Here is an 18,727-nt window from a genome sequence, read left to right on the forward strand (position 1 = left end):
TATCGTTCTAAATCTGTATGTAATAACCGATAGGTCAGCCACGGTTAAAATATATAATTTTATTAATATAAAGAACTAGAAGCAACAAAATGAGAATAATTATAGATAAATCCGAAACATGTTGAGTATGCTGTAGAATTTAAATGTTATGAAAATGTGTCCAAACATTCTGTTGAGATGGGAAGAAAAAACCATGTATGTAATACCTATACTAACTGCTCGCTGCAATCTAAAACTGTTCCCCCAGTGCTACTGAGAAAAATGTTTGTAATTACGGTAGGCATCTCTTTCTACAATAGTGGGGCTTAGAAATGAATGTGAAAAAAACTAAGTACCTACCTATAGGAGCTGAGTTATCCAATATCGAACTAGAGGATAATGAAGAAATCACATCCTGTAGTAAATACACGTACCTGGGAGTAATCTTCGATAGAACGGGAAAAGACGAAGAGGAAAGACGTAAAGAAAAGAGTAACACAAGCTAGAAGAACAATTGGCGGCCTAAATGGAATTTTTTGGGGCTCCGAAATAGGAGTACAGCGAAAATACAATATCTATGAAACACCTATTAAAAGCAGCGTACTTTACGGAGCAGAAACTTGGAGGATAGCCTAGAACAACAGAAAAAAAAACTAGAAGCTGTAGAAATGGATGTGTTTAGAAGATCGTTAGGTATATCCCGCAGGGAAAGAGTTCGGAATGAGGAAGACGACGAATTGGAATAGATGGTTATATAACAAAAGACATTGAGAGGAAATAGTTGATTTGGTATGGTCATGTTCAAAGAATGGAAGACACAAGATTGCCCAAAAAGATTATGCAGTGGGTACCACCAAGCCGCAAAAAACGAGGAAGACCCAAAAAGACATGGAATGAAGGGGTAACCAACGCAATGAGTACAGGGGATCTTAGGGATGGCCAATGGGATAATAGAAGGACGTGGAAGTTAGGCATCGGACAACGTCGAAAGACGTTCTAAAACCGATATAATAATAAGAGAATGTGTGTGTTATTTTTTGTTGAATAGTTGGTGGTTCAACATGTGAACAACTCAATTTGGGCTCAAATAGTACCCTGGGCAGAATATATGTGATATGTTTAATTTCACAATTTTAATCAATGTTTCCATGACTGATCAAGTTTAAAGGGTTTTTACCCGAATATTTTTGTATTTTGGTGGTTAGAATGTCAGCATCTTGTCAGCACTGATGATGATCTGTTATCAGATCGAATACTAGTTCTGTGATGTATCCCTTTTTAGGGAATTTTAATAAATATACCTTTTATAAATGATTTTACTTGTTTTTGTAATATATGGGATACAGCCAACTACAGGTGGACAATTCGATGTAAATATCAGGATCGAATTGTTTTCTAATGCCCTTTTGTCCGATCGAAGATGGTAAATCAATGGTTGAAGTGCGGAGTAAGAATATGGTTTTATTGACAGCTACTGATAATTACACTATAGTTGTTGGTGAGGTAACTTTCTATAATAGCTGTAGTAGACAGCTACAGATAATAATTACACTCGCGCGGTGTAACTTCGAACAACGACTTACGCACTTAATGAGGTAACTATTCTAAATAGACTGTGACTCAAAATAGCCCCTTTGGCTAATTTATAATCTCATTAAAATATACAAATCATCAATAACTTGCGTGGTAACAAAAACAATGAACTTGCAAACTACAGTTTAATCTAGCTATTGCAAAACTTAGGAAGTTCAAATGGAAATATGTACCACGATTTGGCAATTTATTTAGGTTGCAAAAGGTTCACTGGACTCTAATAATTAAAATATTATTCGATATGTTTTCCCAATGTTTCAATTATACACGGTGAAACTATAAAAGTTTAGGAAGTTAAAAAAAAAGAATGTGTGTGTGTGTACTTTGTACGCACGTAAGAAGTTATACTTCTATTATATGATTTAAACGAAATTAATATACTTTATATTTATATTTTATTTAAATATTAAACTAATTTTAATACTTACTACTTCTCAAACATTTTTATTAAAACAGTGCCAAAAATTAAAATAATAAAAGAATAAAACACACACAAACAAACACATTGAAAATGCCACAAATGATTTCTGAACATTAATTGTCGGAAAATTTTTTAACTAACTACGTATTTTCTGAAAATAAAATTATATAATAAATATACTTACAATCATAAAATGTATAAAAAAAAATAAAAAAATAAAAGTTTTTATTGGGATTCGAACCAGCTATCAGCGCGGTTGGTATGTTGGGGTTCATTCGCCTTAAACGCTTCGATACGGAGGCAATGTGTTATTATGTGCGAAGATCGACTAACTAAACGGATTAAGCTTTTGACATTTTTGAATTAAATTAAATTATTTTGATTTTGAATTGAAATGATTTAGAATTGAAAAATTACAAGAAAACATAGAGTAAGAAAACAGTATATTAGGTGAACATTGATAGAAATTTTGATGGTAATCAAATTATGTAAATAAAAGTATTACATACTACTTATGTATTTTGGTAGGTTCAAATAGGTAGGTACCTATGATACATTTACAATTATTACGTACCTGTTGCTTTTAAAAACTATTTAAATGTCACTACAATATTATAAACTTTTTTGTTTCTGTCCTCACAACAATAAAACTAATATATTATACATTTGATGGATTAGACCGTTACTTGAAGTTCATTTAATCTAACAATAAAACACTGAAAACTTTTGTTTTCTATACTTCCACAAAATTTATTATTTACAACTATATGACTACAGCTGTTTCGGCAGAGTGCCTTTCTCAAGTGATATAATTTACAATGTGTTTGCCTTTTTAAGTCTCTAACTGAAGAGGTTGAGGAGTGGGGAGCTGTTTGTCTCGAGTTGGTCATTCAGAATTATATCTGTATTTTTCAGTTTATTAATTTCCATAGATTCTAAAAAAGATAGCTTAACGCCTTTATTTTGGATATGCAGAATTTGAAACCCTTCATTGAAAGAATGATTATGATCTAGAAGGTGAAGTGCGTATGTAGAAGTGTCTGTTTTTCTATTGTTGAAAGCCCTTTTGTGTTCTGCTATCCGTTTGTCAAAAGTTCTGCCAGTTTGACCGATGTACGTTTTCGGACAGTCAGTTTCTGAATGACCAACTCGAGACAAACAGCTCCCCACTCCTCAACCTCTTCAGTTAGAGACTTAAGAAGGCAAACACATTGTAAATTATATCACTTAAGAAAGGCACTCCGCCGAAACAGCTGTAGTCACATAGTTGTAAATAATAAATTTTGTGGAAGTATAGAAAACAAAAGTTTTCAGTGTTTTATTGTTAGATATTATACATTTGTTTACCTTCATATTGAACAATTATTTATTATTGACAGATCATTTCAACACCCAATCAGAGCCCGTATAACGACTAATACCATACTGTCGGTGTGCGCATGCGCGCAGATCAATATAAATTCACCCTCAATCTCAATCGCGCCTAAAGAAGTATAACTTCAATAATGTGAGATTACGAATTAAGGGATTAATTTGAGATTGAACAACAGGAAAACTTTTTCCTCGTGGATTTCTACCTTTTTATCTTTAATAAATTTTATTTCTATTAAGTCGTCAATGATTTTATAACTATTCAAAAACACTGTCTTACCTTTGCCACTTTTGATGCATCTCTTTCTCGGATATGAAGCCTGCCTCGTCGAATGAATTTCCACTTCGACTTCTTTGACATTTTTAGACAAAGTCGTGCTCAAATTTGTGTCGCTTTGTTTGATGGTTTGTCTATTATCTACAGGAGCAGCAACAAAAGTGCCGATCGAATGCCTTCTTTGACTAGTTCGTTCCATAGGAGTAAAATTGTGGTATCTACCATGTAACAAAAGTATAAAGATATGTAATGGGTATAAAAAATGGGAAATAATTTGAAAAAATATCACTTATAACACAAACAGTTACATGACACCTCGTAACGCGGCAGTTCGTTACCCCATAAATTCGTAACGCCATCAATTCGTAACGGCGACATATAGCGAGAATGTCAGCATAAAGGAAGTGCTTGGTTTCAGTCGGCGTAGGTTGGTCGCCTGTATATATATTGAAGAGCATTGGTGCTATAACATTTCCCTGTGGGAGGCCGTTCTTTTGAACTCTTCACCTACTTACTTTGCCCTCCAGCATAACGAAAAAACGTCTGTTTTGCAGTAAGGAATATACGTCTTAACCTAGATGGTGGTCATTGAGAGTTTCGTATAATTTGCGGAGCAATGTTTTTTGCCTTACTGTGTCATAGACTACTGTCAAATCTACGAAAGCAGCCCCTGTTATAAGTTTTTCTACAAAGCCCTCTTCAATGTGTTCTGTGTTCTGTTAGTGCGAGGACTTGACCGGTGCAAGATTTGCCTGGCCTGAATCCTCCTGGTTGTGGAATGAGGTGCTTGTCGACATTTTTTTTTCTATTGTGGTGAGTATGAGTCTCTCGTAGAGTTTGAAAAAGTGACACAACACCTAAATAGGTCTGTAGCTACTGGGATTTTCTGGGTCCTTTCCTGGTTTTAACAAGGCTATCACTTTAGATTTTCTCCATGATTTTGGAATTTCACAGCACGTGCTATAGAGTTGCAAGATCCAGTTTTTTGCTCCTTCGCCTAGATGCTTTATTTGTTCACTGCATATATCATCCACACCTGCAGCTTTCCCGTTTTTAACCAGTTCATACCGTCGTGAAGTTCTTTTAGTGTAAAAGGAGTTCCTAGGTGGTTTATCTCCTGATTCAATCTTCTTCTAGTATTTGAGTCCTTATATCGGTTATTAGTTCTTCCATTTATAAGGAGTTGGTAGGAAATATTGGTAGGAAAGTATGCAAAATACATTTTAACCAGACAGTGATGCTAAATTGGCTAAAAAACCTATATGTTGGCGTTACGAATCATACCGTTACGAATATGTATAGTTACGAACTGTCGCCGTTACGAGCTGACGGCGTTACAAATTGATGGCGTTACGAAATGTTGCGTGACGAGATGTCATAAAACCAAAAAAATTATTCACCTTTCAGTGTTTTCCGAATCGAAAACTTCATTTTCGGAAAATATATCGACGGGTTCTTCTGAAAGAGTCCTTGGTAGGTAACTCAAGTCGGTGATAAAATCCGATTTTTGGCTTTTGATGGAACTGGACCGACTGGGTGGTCCTTTGAAGGATAAATCAGGTGCGATATCGCTCAGTCTTGGCTCTCCTTTGATTAGCAGTTCTTGATTGGAATCTGCAGAGTTTGAACTTACGGATCTGAAATGATGAAAATTAATCTACTTCGAAGATTTTTAATAGTTTTTGCATAATAATATTGCAATCCAGGATTTGCAAAAACTGCAAATTTATAAAATTATGGGCCCAAATGAGCACTTTAATGTCAATTTTTTTACATATAAAGAAAGGGCCAAGTTTCAAACCCACTTTCAAAAAATGAAATTGGCCAACTAGGAGGGCCTAGAAAATTTTTTAAAGGTATGATGATATGAGTAGCCCTCCGCGCGCCAAGACCATTTTTTAAAATTTCATATGTTATCTTTTTTTTTTTCTAATATAATTTAGGTTATTAGACTGGGATACAATTTGACGCTGAGGGGTCGATTAGAGTATGTGAACGAGACAGGTCGACCTCGGATAGTCTTAGGGCTTAAAAATAAGACAAAACATTAGGTATATATTATATACTAAGGATTTCCACAGTTTTCACTGTATTCCTTCACTCAACCGTTGTCTCCAGCTCTTTCTGTCTTGCCATTCCCCTTCCTGTAGATTTCTTCTCTACATTGCTTCGTCCACTTCGTCTCTGAAGGATCTTTGGGGTCTGCCTCTCTTCCTTCTTCCTATCGAGCTCCACTCTGTTATTCTATTTATCCAACGATTTTGGTCTGCTCATCTGACATGTCCGTACTAGGTTAATCTCTTCTGTTCGATCTAATCTATTATGTCTTAGTTCACTTCCATTCTTCTCTTAATCTCTATCTTATTTATTCTATCTCTCCTTGTTACTCTGCAGCTTCTCCTTAGGAATTCCATCTTTGTTGCTCTTATTTTGTTTTTGGTTTTATTATTTATTGTCCAATTTTCACAACCATAAATGAGGATACTTCTTGTCATGGTATTACTTCTTTTCATGGACTTCTTGTCAGGTTACAAACCTAAACTAATATCTATTTATTATCATTATCTCGGTTATTTATAAAGTTCTTCGCCTTCCGGTTCCCAGTTTCCAACTTCGTCGGTCGTTTCATTCGCCAGGGTGAAGATCCCATTCCTATATTGCCTTGTTGTTTCGGCCTTACTCTCTTATAGCTTCTGATATCGGTATAAACTTTGACAGAGTTGACATTTCAACTCCGAATATGTGTTGTCTTGTTTGAGCCGTCCTGTATCCTTGGTTTTCTTGAAGCTAGGGTTCTTCAGTCTTTAGTTTCAGTATTCTATTAACGATAGAAACATTTAATCGATTCTAATTACTGAGATATAGGTATACTACATTCGCTCTCGCGAGATTTTTTTTGAGACATTCGGAATAGGAAACGTACAACACAAAAATTCCTACCTCACACTATTAACTGCTAAAATCAACTCAAATCAACTTAATCGTTCATTAAAAAAAGAAGAATTATTAGAAATAGTGGGAGTGTCTACTAATCTCATAAAATTTTGTGAAGTTTATTTCTACAAAATATTTTTATTTTGTACAATAAATAATTTTCTCATTTGCTATCAATACATTATAATGGTTTACATAAATAAATATTGATTGGCGTAAGGTTTATGTTATTTTTATGTCTGTTTACTATTAATAATATTGGATATGAGCAGGTGCGTTGGTTTTGTAGTAATTTCCAGTCACTTCTGACAACTGAATTTTTCAAAAAAGAAATTACTAACGTCAGTGTCAAAAAAAATCTCGCGAGAGCGAATGTAGTATAGTTGAAATTTTACAGTGAAATTTAAAGATCAAGAAACTTCTATCCACATGAGAGCTTATATAGAAATTTCCTGTATATCCCTTAACACTCTAATATGTGCAAATATTTACAAATTTGACTGTTGATGTCTTGCTTTGAAAAATCCCAGAATTTTGTTTTAAAAAAATTCGTATGCATACCAATTCTTTCTCTATGTTTATCGTTTTTACATCAGATGACAATGATGTCTGCCATGACGATGGTGTTGTCTGCATATGTAATAACATTCCTTCATGTGTTGTTATGTATAATATTTAGTAAAAATAACAGTAATAATTTGATACTTTTGATGTTTTTTATAATGTATTGTTTTCGATGGACTTTTAAACATCTCTTACTTGATATATGAACTAATGAACTTTTATACAAATTATCTTTAGTCATATCACAATTATTACAACTTTTCTTGGTACTTTTTATCTATGGCATCTATCTATTTTATCCGTTTTTGGCAGTAGATTTCTTTCTTTGTTACTTCCATTTTCCTTTCCACTGTTTATTTGTTGATGGTACGTGAACAGGATACTCAATACAAAATCCAATAGAAGAAGATATTAGAAATAGATTCGAACAAACAAGATCTTGTATAAGACAACTCCATAGTGTAATCTGGAATAAAAACATCAAAGAAAAAACTAAAAAAAAAAAAATGAAAAATAATATATCAAACAATAGTACGAAATATCATGACATACGCAACAGAAATTTGGATCATAAACAAAAAAAAACGAAGCATTCTGGCGACCGAAATTTTAATAGTGGAGTTGATGCTGCGGCCTGACGATAAGAGACAGGATATCAAAAGAAGAGATAAAGAGAAGAATAAAAGTGGAAAAAGATGTCCTGCAGTATAATATATCAAAGAAGTCTAAAATGGTATAGGCACGTACGTAGAGCAGAAAATACATGGATAAACAAGTTTGCAGAATCGAACCCAAGAGGAACAAGACGGAGAGGACGACCGAGAAGATCATGGAAAAATGAAGTCAATGAAGCCATGTCAAAGAAAGGGTTGGAAGACGAAGGCTGGGAAGATCGTGAAAAATGTGAATGATCTTGAAGTACGGGCTGACGGAAGGGAAACGGCACTAGCTATAGACAACCCTTTATATATATATGTACTTTTTATATTATCTTTGTATTTTTTATTTTTAATTTAAACTGATCCTAACAAAATTTAGCGCACGTACCAGTCGTATTATAGAATTTTTCTAGGCGGAGTATAAAGGCTCTAAGTTGTGTTTTTCCAATTATTGCTATTTTTCAAACAATAAACATTAAATTTTCAATTTTTTCTAGCTAGTCAAATTTTTACCTTCTATAATTTTCTTTTTGTTTGAGAAACATCTCTCGAGTTATAGGCGAAAATATGGGCGCAGGCAGCAAAAAAATTTAGATTTCTTTCAATTTTTTTTAAATAAAAAATTAAGCACAAGGTTTGCGACTGGGGCATATTATGATTAATGATACCGAGGTACGTCCTAAAATGATTCCTTCTTCTTCAGGTGCCATCTCCGCTACGGAGGTTGGCAATCATCATAGTTATTTTAATTTTTGAGGCAGTAGCTCTAAAAAGTTGTTTTGAGCTGCATCCAAACCATTCTCTAAGGTTCTTCAGCCATGAAATTCGTCTTCTGCCGATGCTTTTTCTGCCATCTATCTTTCCTTACATTATGAGTCGCAGGGTGTCATACTTCTCGCCCCGCATCACATGTCCGAGATACTGTAGTTTTATTTCTTTAATTGTAAGTTCAACTTCCTTCTCTTTACCTATTCTTCTCAGTGCTTCGTTGTTCGTAACTCTATCTACCCAGGAAACACTCATAATTCTTCTATAGGTCCACATTTCAAAGGCGTTAAGTCGTCTCATTGTCTCTACATTTAACGTCCATGATTCCACTCCATAGTATAGTACACTGTATACGTAACATTTTGTTAGGCGTACTGTAAGAGCTAATGTTAAATCTTTGCTACATAGGACCTTTTTCATTTTCATAAAATTAGAACGTGCTTTTTCGATTCTGACTTTGATTTCTGCAGTGTAGTCATTATTTTCTGTTATAAGTGTTCCTAGGTAAGTGTACTTTTTTACTCTTTCAACCTGCTGGCCCTCTCTATCAAGATTTCGTTATTATTATGGTTGTTTTTACTAATTTTCATAAACTTCGTCTTTTTGATATTGAGAGAGAGTCCGTACTCCCTACTACACCTTACTATTTTACTCATGAGTCTTTGCAGGTCTTGTAAACTATCAGCTATTTTTACTGTATCATCTGCATATCTGATATTGTTAACTAAGACTCCATTTACTCTTATGCCGACTGTTTCATCTTCCAGAGTTTTTCGCATTACCTCTTCAGAATAAGCGTTAAATAATAGAGGTGATAGTATGCAGCCTTGCCCGACTCCTCTCTTTATTTCCATTTCTTCAGATGTTTCTTTTTTAATTCTTACTATTGCTCGCTGATTGCAATAGAGGTGTATTATTAGTCTTAAATCTCTTTCATCTAGGTTTTTATTTTTTAGGATTTCCATGAGTCGATCATGTTTTACTTTATCAAACGCTTTATTGTAGTCTATAAAACAGACGTGAAGAGGACGGTTAACATCCAAACATCTATGTGTCAGCACGTTGAAGGAGAATAATGCCTCTCTGGCACCCATACCATTGCGGAAGCCATATTGAGTGTCACTAATATCCAGCTCCAGTTTAGAGTGTATTCTGGCGTGGATAATTTTCAGCAGCAAAATGATTCCAGTGAAAAAAAATTTCTCATATGCTCAATTCAAAACAGATCCCTCCTGAACTATACGTAATCTCAAAATCTAGTCAAAATTAAATAGCTTTTACTTGTTTCTACAACATGCAAATACCTGAGAAACTGGCAATAATATTTTGACATACAATTTCACATCTTTTCAGCACTAGATAATTAGTAGTTAATGAGAAAAATACACTGTTAAGAAACAAACAAACCAAATTAAAAATTTCCACCTCGTCTTCCACCTCCAAAACATATTCCGGATACGAATAAAGAGATTCAACATTAACTCGCAAGTGCTTACGGCTTACGGTATATATACAACTTTATCACTTCCTGTACTTAAAATAGTCTCTACATACATACGAAAACGCAACTTATCGCAAATTATAGGCACGTGTCCACATAATGGCAAGGCAAGTTGGAAGAATTCAAATTTACTAAATTGACGTTAGAGGTTGTTGCTTATTTGTAAATGAGAAGCGCTTGAAAATTATGTACCAACTGGGTTGTTTGTTCGGTGTGAATGGGTTACAGACGCCTCAGCGGCTCTTATTAGTCTAATCTGCAGCTTAGTTTGAGCTGAAGTTTGACAAAATACTTTGCAGTTTCTGTAAATACGAGGTCATTAAGATATAATGTAGGAATTGTAAAATATTGTCAACATATGTTGATATTCTCAAATGTGATCCAACCAGGAGAACCTCAGAATGTTGTATAAGTCAGAATCTCAAAACAAATTGGGTCTTCTTATCGCCTTTAGATTTAGCGTCCACGATTGAATTCCATATTGTAGGACATTGTATGTACAGAACTGGACAAAAGCACTTCCAAATAAATTATATCGATCTAGAAAAGATATAGGTTTGCTTCTAACATTTTATTATAGACATATGCAATAAAAAGTTATCATTTGACATAGATTAATTTATATAATTTACCGTAAATACATCCTTCGTTCTTTGTACCATGATCCTCCTCTTGGAGGTGTTAATTGTTTGATAAAAGACGTTTCCGTACTACCCCAAGTCTCCTTCCTCTCTGATGGACGGTTGCCATTCGCCATGGAGAAGTATGACGGATTATCTGAAAAGAAAAAGACGTTCAGTGCTTAAAAATAAAAGGGTGGGGTTTAAAAAGACACAGATTTACAGGGAATAGTTCAAATATGATTTCAATATATTAAGGGCCATTTAGTTATTCGGGAGTTTTTGGAGGTCATTGAACACGAATGCGCCTTCAGAACCAACGTCCCAGAGCACCTGGTGCCCAGTGTCACAGCAAAAGCATGTCATCTTCTGGAGTTTCGAGGGTTTTCAGCACTAAATTGATACAAACAGATTACACAATTGGTTTTTGGAGTTACTGAACACGAATACGCCATCATAACTGATACCCGGAACACCCGGTGACCACGGTCATTCCTAAGGCCCGTCATCTTCTGGAGTTTCGAAGGTTTTCGGCCTTGAATACATGCAAATATATTACTAAGCGATTTTTAGGGACGCTGTATACGAATACGCCATCAAAACCGACCCCCTGACCACCTGCCCAAACAGCACAGTACGTTTTGAGTACGTACAATTTTGGTACTGTACGTACATGATGTAAAATGTACGTTTTAAGTACGTACACTGGGGTACATACCAGTACGTACAGAAGAGTACGTACTAAGTACGTACTATTACGTCTAAGTATGTACCATGAGAAAGAAGAGCTATGTCAGGTTATGTTAACCTAACCTAATTTATTTGGTTAGGAACTTTCCTTCCACCTCGAGTGCTCGAGTACAGTTTTGATGTGATAATTCATTGCAAGACAGTTTCTTTAGATTTTTTTTTACTTATTTTTGGTGTTGGAGCTTAGTGTGGTTTCCTGTTATCTTATTGAGGTGAGTGTTTTTTAACTTATTATAGTCATACTGAAAAATGTATTTTGTGGGCGAGGAAGTTAGATAAATAAAATTAAATAAAAAATAAGTATATTTAAAACAAAACCATTTGGCAAACTTTAAGAGTCATAAGTTTTGCTTGTTTTTGTACTTCAAATATGAATTTTTTTTCATATTGGTGAATAAAAAGGTAATTTTAACAATTAATTCATCATTTAGGTATCTATTTTAAATTTTAGACATGTCATCAAATAGTAAACATTACAAAAATGCTACAAAGCAATTGAAACGATTTAAGGAAATGAATGTGCAAAAAATATCTAGTTTTAATATTTCAGTGAAAAGTGAAATAGGTACTAGTTTAGATAATAAAACTATGGATATGACAGACACTAATGATAATTCAATGGATGTTTTTGAAAATTTAGAACATCATCCATTATCACACTCTCTTTCAGACACACTCTGTTTTGAATATGAGAATATATTATTAGAAGATGAAAAATGTATTAGTGATACTATGGATGATACTACATATATTAAAAGTCTTACCAGTAGCTTATCAGAATGGTGCTGTAAACATAATATTACACATGTGGCTATTAATGACCTGTTAAATATTTTAAAACCATATCATCCTGAATTACCCCGAGATGCTAGAACTCTGTTACACACTCCAAGGAAAACTATTCTACAACCAATAAACTCAGGTCACTATATTCATTTTGGATTGAGAAATTGTTTGCAAAAACTACTTTCTCAGTATTCTGGAGAAGAGTGTCTTGATACTGTAGAAATTTTAATTAATATAAGTAGATGGTCTTCCACTTTCAAAAAGTTCATCCAGTCAAGTGTATCCAATTTTATGCAGTTTATATCCGAAACAGGGGCCAGTTGATATAGTTGGTATATATCACGGTTATGAGAAACCCAAAAATTCTAATTTATTTTTAGAAAAATTTGTAGAAGATGCCATAGAAATAATTAATAATGGTATGAAATATGAAAGTAGAACTTATTTTATTAAAATTAAAGGTTTTATTTGTGATGCTCCTGCTAAAGCATACATTACATGTACTAAAGGTCATTCTGGTTACATGTCTTGCAGTAAATGTGACATTGAAGGGGTTTACACTAATAGGATTTGTTTTCCTGACACGAAGAATTTTCATTTGCGCACTGCATAAATTTGACTGTATTTAAACTACATTTGACTGTAATTAAATGCATTATGTAACAAAGATATGTACTATACAGTTAACTATAATTTATTGGGCTTAAAATAAAGCATTTAATCGTACTAGAGGGACATCAGTCTTAAAACAGATTTTTTTAAATTAATGTAAAAAAACAACCCACTTCTAAATTTCTAAATATTTAGAGCAGTTGCAAAAATGAATTGATTTTCGGAGACACACAAGGCAGACATACATTTAGCAGTATTATTTATTTATATGGGTGTATTTCCATGGGTTAATTAATGCTTCAGTTGATGATGGTTGGGATAAAATATTCTTTATCAAAAGTATCCAGTTTTATAATTTGATATTCTTTCTTTATAGAAGCTGCAATAAAAAGTCAAAAATGTAGTGATAAGAAGGTGGCGGAGCAAGAAATTGGACGATGGTTGAGGAGAGCCGGGGATCGCTTAAAAACTTTCAAGGAAAAGGAATCAGAATAAAAATTGAATTTATTTTTTTTTAAATAATAAAGATATATTCACCTATATTTACTTTTATTTACATAAATCATCATAAGTGTGTATAGTATGTACATAATATTATGTATATACAGTGATGAGCGCGCTAATAACCGGCAACATAGCACAAAAGATGGAAAACATATTAAATTGTGAGATAAAAAGAAATAAAACTAGTAGAGTTGTTAAAATTAGCGATAGTAACATATAAATTGATATATTATATTGATTGTTTCCCACCTTTAGACGTATCAGAGGAGTATGTCAACTAAAACTGTCACTGTGACAGTGGCATTTCTCAAAATCGTCCGATACGTCTAAAGGTGGGAAACAATCTATATAATGTCAATCTACAAGTTACTATCGCTAAATTTAACACCTTCACTAAGTTAATCTCTTTTTATTTCACAACTTAATATGTTTTCCATCTTTTGCGTTATTTTGTCGGTTATTAGTGCGCTCATCACTGTATAGTATGTACTACGTACATACCTTCAATATGTATCTACTAGGTATGTACCTTCAGTACGTACTAGGTACGTACCGTCAGTACGTACTAGGTACGTACCGTCAGTACGTATTAGGTACGTACCTTCAGTATGTACTAGGTACGTACCATAATTTGGAAAATGTACGTCTTATGTACGTATTAAGTACGTACTTCGTACAGCAAAGTACGTACATTGTACGTACTTTATGTCCCATCAGTACGTACTTAGTATGTCTTATGTACGTACTTGTGCTTACTGGGTGGTGCCCAAAGTAACTTCTGACACATGTTATCTTTTGGAGTTTGGAGAGTTTTTGGGCACCGGTGCACCAGGGGTCAGTACTGATAGCGTATTCTTGTTCAGCGATCCCAAAAACCACCTAGTAATCTGTTTGCCTCAGTAATCAGACCTGCACTAACATATGGATGCGAAACGTGGACCATGACCAGTGCAAACGAAGAAAAGCTCAGATGTTTTGAACAAAAAATACTTAGAACAATTTTCGGACCTCACCAAAAACCAGTATAGGATCAGAACCAATATCGAATTAAAAGTACTCTAGAATGGCGCCGATATTGTCCAAGAAATTAAATCACAGCGATGGGCACATTCGATGAAAGCGAATCATAAAGATGGGCAAGCCACGTGCATAGACTTCATAACGAGAGACTTGTAAGACTGGTATGGGAGGAGATTCCTACAGGAAAAAGACCACTTGGATGTCCCAGAATGTGATAGGGAGATAACATCCAAGCAGATCTCCGAAAATGAACGTTCCATTTCACCCTAGGTTGATGGAAGACCGAACAAATTGAAAAAAAGTTGTACAGACAGTCAAGACCCATCATCCAGGATTATAGGTTGCATCAATTTATGTAGTACCGAAAACCGTCGAAACTTCAGATAACGTGTTTTAGCAGTGAACCTGGACACTCAGATGTTCCGGTGGTAGGTTCTGATAGCGTATCCGTCTTCAGCGACCCCAAAAACCCCCCCGAGTATCAAACTCTGGCCCTTAATACACTTAATTTAAGATGTTTATTCACTTTTGGATGAATTTTATGAACATTAAAATGCAACTATTTATGCATTTCCACCCATTTTTATACAGTAGACTTTTTTCCTGATATCCTGAATACAATGCAACAAGTTGCAAGTCTCCAAAAAAAGTATTTTAAAATATATTTATTTTGTGCTAAATGCCCTGGTTTATTACCAGAGAACGGCAGTTCTCGCCAGTGGCGCACACCTACACCCCCTACACGCGACACTATATATACACGAAATTTTCTATTTTCTAAATCTGATTGAATTGAAAATTGGGCCAACTCCCATCTTAAAGTTCAGGAAAAGACTCACCCATTCATATGTCAACCATCCATTTTGGTCCAATGGTGTGGATTTTACGGCCCTTCCTATTTAGGGTCTGTTTTTCGTTCTCGTCCCCAAAATTCCCAAAAACTTCGAAAACTTAACTCCGACCTTTGCGGCTTCTAATAGAAGCGACCATTATCTTTCCAACGCATGTCTAATTTTGAAAATCGGTTATACCGTTTAAAAGTTACCGAGCTCAGAAATATGAGTCAATTTTTATTTAAAAAAGGGAAAATGTTTGTGGATATGTATGTATGTATGTGTGTGGAAAAGTTAAACCGAACTGAATTTTTTTCTGTATTTGAAGAGGGGGTGAGGGCCGGTTCAGAACCGGTGTAATTTGTGAGTTTTGACTACCCATAAGCCAGCTATAGGACTTGGTAGGTACAAAACGGCATATTTTTTGGCGGTATATATCTTCGGTTCAAGAAAAGACAGGAGAACAGTAAATACACCAAATCAATAGCGTTAAGCTTTCAAATGGTGTCTAAGCTGTCAGGATCAGACATACACACGGCTCAGTATAGCCGAAAAACTGAAAAAATAAACTTTGAAAATTTTGGATTTTCGACAATTACTCAAAATTTCAACCTACGAATTACGCCAATAACTGAGCGTTTGTAGAAGGACTCTAGACAAATCTAACGGTGTATACCTTATATCCGGGAAAATTCGAATTTTTAAGTTATAGGCTTCATAAGTATGATCAAATCTATTTCTTATGGGAAAAACGATTTTTCAAGCTCAGTAATTCCTGTAATAACTTCAGTTATCATACTTGACCTTAGATGCATAAGATACTACTTGTCAATAAGTTTCAAACTCATGCTTAGTGAACAAAATCGGTTAAGCCGTTTAGAAGTTATTAAGCTACAAAAGTATAATCCAATTAACGACTATTCCCTAAATGGTTTATGTAGTTGTAGTGGTTACGACGCTAATTTGATCTGACAACGGGCAATCCGAGTTCATTTACCGGCCATCCCATAATTTTTTTCAATCTATTTCGAATAGAAAAAAAAATCTAGTGTACATTCGATGGACACTAGATCATTTGGGAGATAATGCCACAAAGGCAACCATTTATAAAGCTTAACGTGTAATCGAGAAACATTGCATTCAACTTTATACATTTAATTTATAAATAACTTTGAAAAACTCCTGATACAAGAATAAAAAACCGCTAAACGCCGTAAAAATGAGTGGCGCTTACAATATTCCAGCTACAAAAGATCTGATATGAATATTACGTATCGCGAAAATGTATTTTCATTTTGATGCAAAACAAAATTCTAGTTTTATTTTAAAAGATTTTTTCATAATATTTGCTAAATTTGAAGTAAACGCGCCACAAAAGAGTTTCAAAATTCAAACTGTATCAAGGTTACTCTTTTGTGGCGCGTTTTACTTCAAATTGGGAAAATATTATGAAAAAATCTTTTTTAAAATAACACTAGAATTTTGTTTTGCATCAAAATGAAAATACATTTTCGCGCTACAGCTGGCCACTCACTTACGGATATCGAAGAGGCCGGGCGACTGACAGGCGGTTAATTGAAGCCAAAATCACCACATACACGCAGTTTTCGTAAAGGCGTTGGCACGCTCGATCACAAAACTGCATGTGTGTGGCATCTCAACTGAAGTTCACTAACTTAACTACTCAAATAACGGCCTTCAGTCCTGGCCTGCATGCCACGGACTCTTCGATATCCGTAAGTGAGTGGCCAGCATACGTAATATTCATATCAGATCTTTTGTAGCTGGAATATTGTAAGCGCCATTCATTTTTACGGCGTTTAGCGGTTTTTTATTCTTGTACTAAATTTACAATCAAGATGCAGTAGAAATAATGAAATAAACAAACCAAGACACGTTAAATGCTACTAGGAGCACTCCCGAATCATAATTTACAATGTATAAACTTTTGAAATCCCAAATAATGATTTCCAAAGTTTATACATTGTAAATTATGATTTTGGAGTGCTCCTAGTAGCATTTAACGTGTCTTGGTTTGTTTATTTCTACTGCATCTTGAATGTAAACTTAGTATAGTATATAGGTCTAATATCCGATACTATTGCAACGTACTAATTGCAGCATATTAGCATTCAACATAGAAATCGCCAATTTATAATTGAAAATAATTTGTAAATGAGTAACCACAAACACAACAATGAAGATGCCATATTGATGAAAGAGTTCAATTATTGGTATACACCGAGTACATGGCTCGGATACTTATAGATCTGTATAAAAACAATTCTTAGAAGCAATATCACATTAGAATGAATCGATAAAGGAGTCACACGAGTCAAGATGCATTCCACGATTGATTTGGAATAGATGATTCAGGATCCATTATGTAATAATATTTGAATAGGTACTTTTTGAATCCTTATATGAATGAATATTCATTGTTTATTATTTTAGAACCAAGGACAATTTTTGTCGCTTGATGCTTTTGTAGAATGTATCAGAATACCAATTAGTGATGCTGCTTAATTTCAGTGGGTCTAAAACAGTAACAGTTTTTTAACACTGATGGATTTTTTAATCCGAAAACGTTCTGTTGTGTATTTTAGCTGTTATATGACTTTTAAATATACCTTTTACAAAGGATCTATTATTTTTTATTTTTACTATTTCTTTCCTGTCTTGTTATAGTCGATACATTGTCTATTTTTAAAGAAATTTTATTATACATATTTCATACGGTAAACAATAAAAATCAGTCTTATTGTCAAGCAGCTCGACGCCAACATTTTATTTGCAAATCATGTTTAGTACTTCCTGTATACGATGCACATCTTCCTCATCGTTATATTCATTCACTATATTCTTTAATAAATCAAAATGCCCGGCATAGTAAATAATAATCGCAATTACCCACGTATAGTAAGCTTCGACCATTGAAAAATTATATTGACAATATCCGTTCAGTTTTATATACGGCAAATATTTTATTTGTTACAACAAAGTAACAAAATAAAGCACGAGAAACTAATAGAATATTAGATAGGAGAAGGTATAATTCGAATAAATGAAATTTATTGAAGTAATAGGCAGATATCGAGCACCTGGTTTGTTAAATCTTGCCTAAGTATACTTTCGCTCCTAGAACATCTTCAGGGGCATTTCTTCAAATCAGAAAGGTATCCTATTAGAATGTGATATTTTTGTTTGATTAGAGTGATGGCAAATTTAAACAAGTAACATTTAACACACACTGGACGAAGGACAAAACAGTGTAAATAAATTATAAATGCCGATACTACATTTGTATGTCACATATGGAGGAATAATATGGATTGTTGATCATGATCATGAATCATAAAAGTAATCATGAAAAATGAGCACCAGTGCATGCCATGAATGTGACATTTGTTTGATGGGAATGATGACAAATTTAAACAAGTAACATTTAACACACACTGGACGAAGGACAAGACAGTTTAAATAAATTATAAATGCCGGTACTACATTTGTATGTCAGATATGGAGGAACAATACA

At 34.1% G+C, this 18,727-nt stretch overlaps 1 protein-coding gene and 1 long non-coding RNA gene across 3 annotated transcripts in view; one reads left to right on the forward strand and one right to left on the reverse strand.

The window, feature by feature from the left end:
• Positions 1 to 18,727, reverse strand: part of LOC114324884 (phosphoinositide 3-kinase adapter protein 1) — a 118,811-nt gene that overhangs the window by 42,835 nt on the left and 57,249 nt on the right. For both annotated transcript variants that reach the window (XM_028272781.2, XM_028272782.2), the window contains exons 3-5: positions 10,700 to 10,844; positions 5,042 to 5,278; positions 3,645 to 3,859 (exon numbers count right to left, since the gene is read on the reverse strand). In XM_028272781.2, the coding sequence (XP_028128582.2) occupies positions 3,645 to 3,859; positions 5,042 to 5,278; positions 10,700 to 10,844 (597 nt within the window). The remainder of the gene's footprint in view (positions 1 to 3,644; positions 3,860 to 5,041; positions 5,279 to 10,699; positions 10,845 to 18,727) is intronic.
• Positions 11,332 to 13,375, forward strand: LOC126892935 (uncharacterized). Its single transcript, XR_007701047.1, has 2 exons — positions 11,332 to 11,649; positions 13,212 to 13,375. It is a non-coding gene; the product is annotated as an uncharacterized LOC126892935 (long non-coding RNA).

Source organism: Diabrotica virgifera, chromosome 9 (assembly GCF_917563875.1).
Source record: "Diabrotica virgifera virgifera chromosome 9, PGI_DIABVI_V3a".
Classification (NCBI taxonomy): Eukaryota; Metazoa; Arthropoda; class Insecta; order Coleoptera; family Chrysomelidae; genus Diabrotica; species Diabrotica virgifera.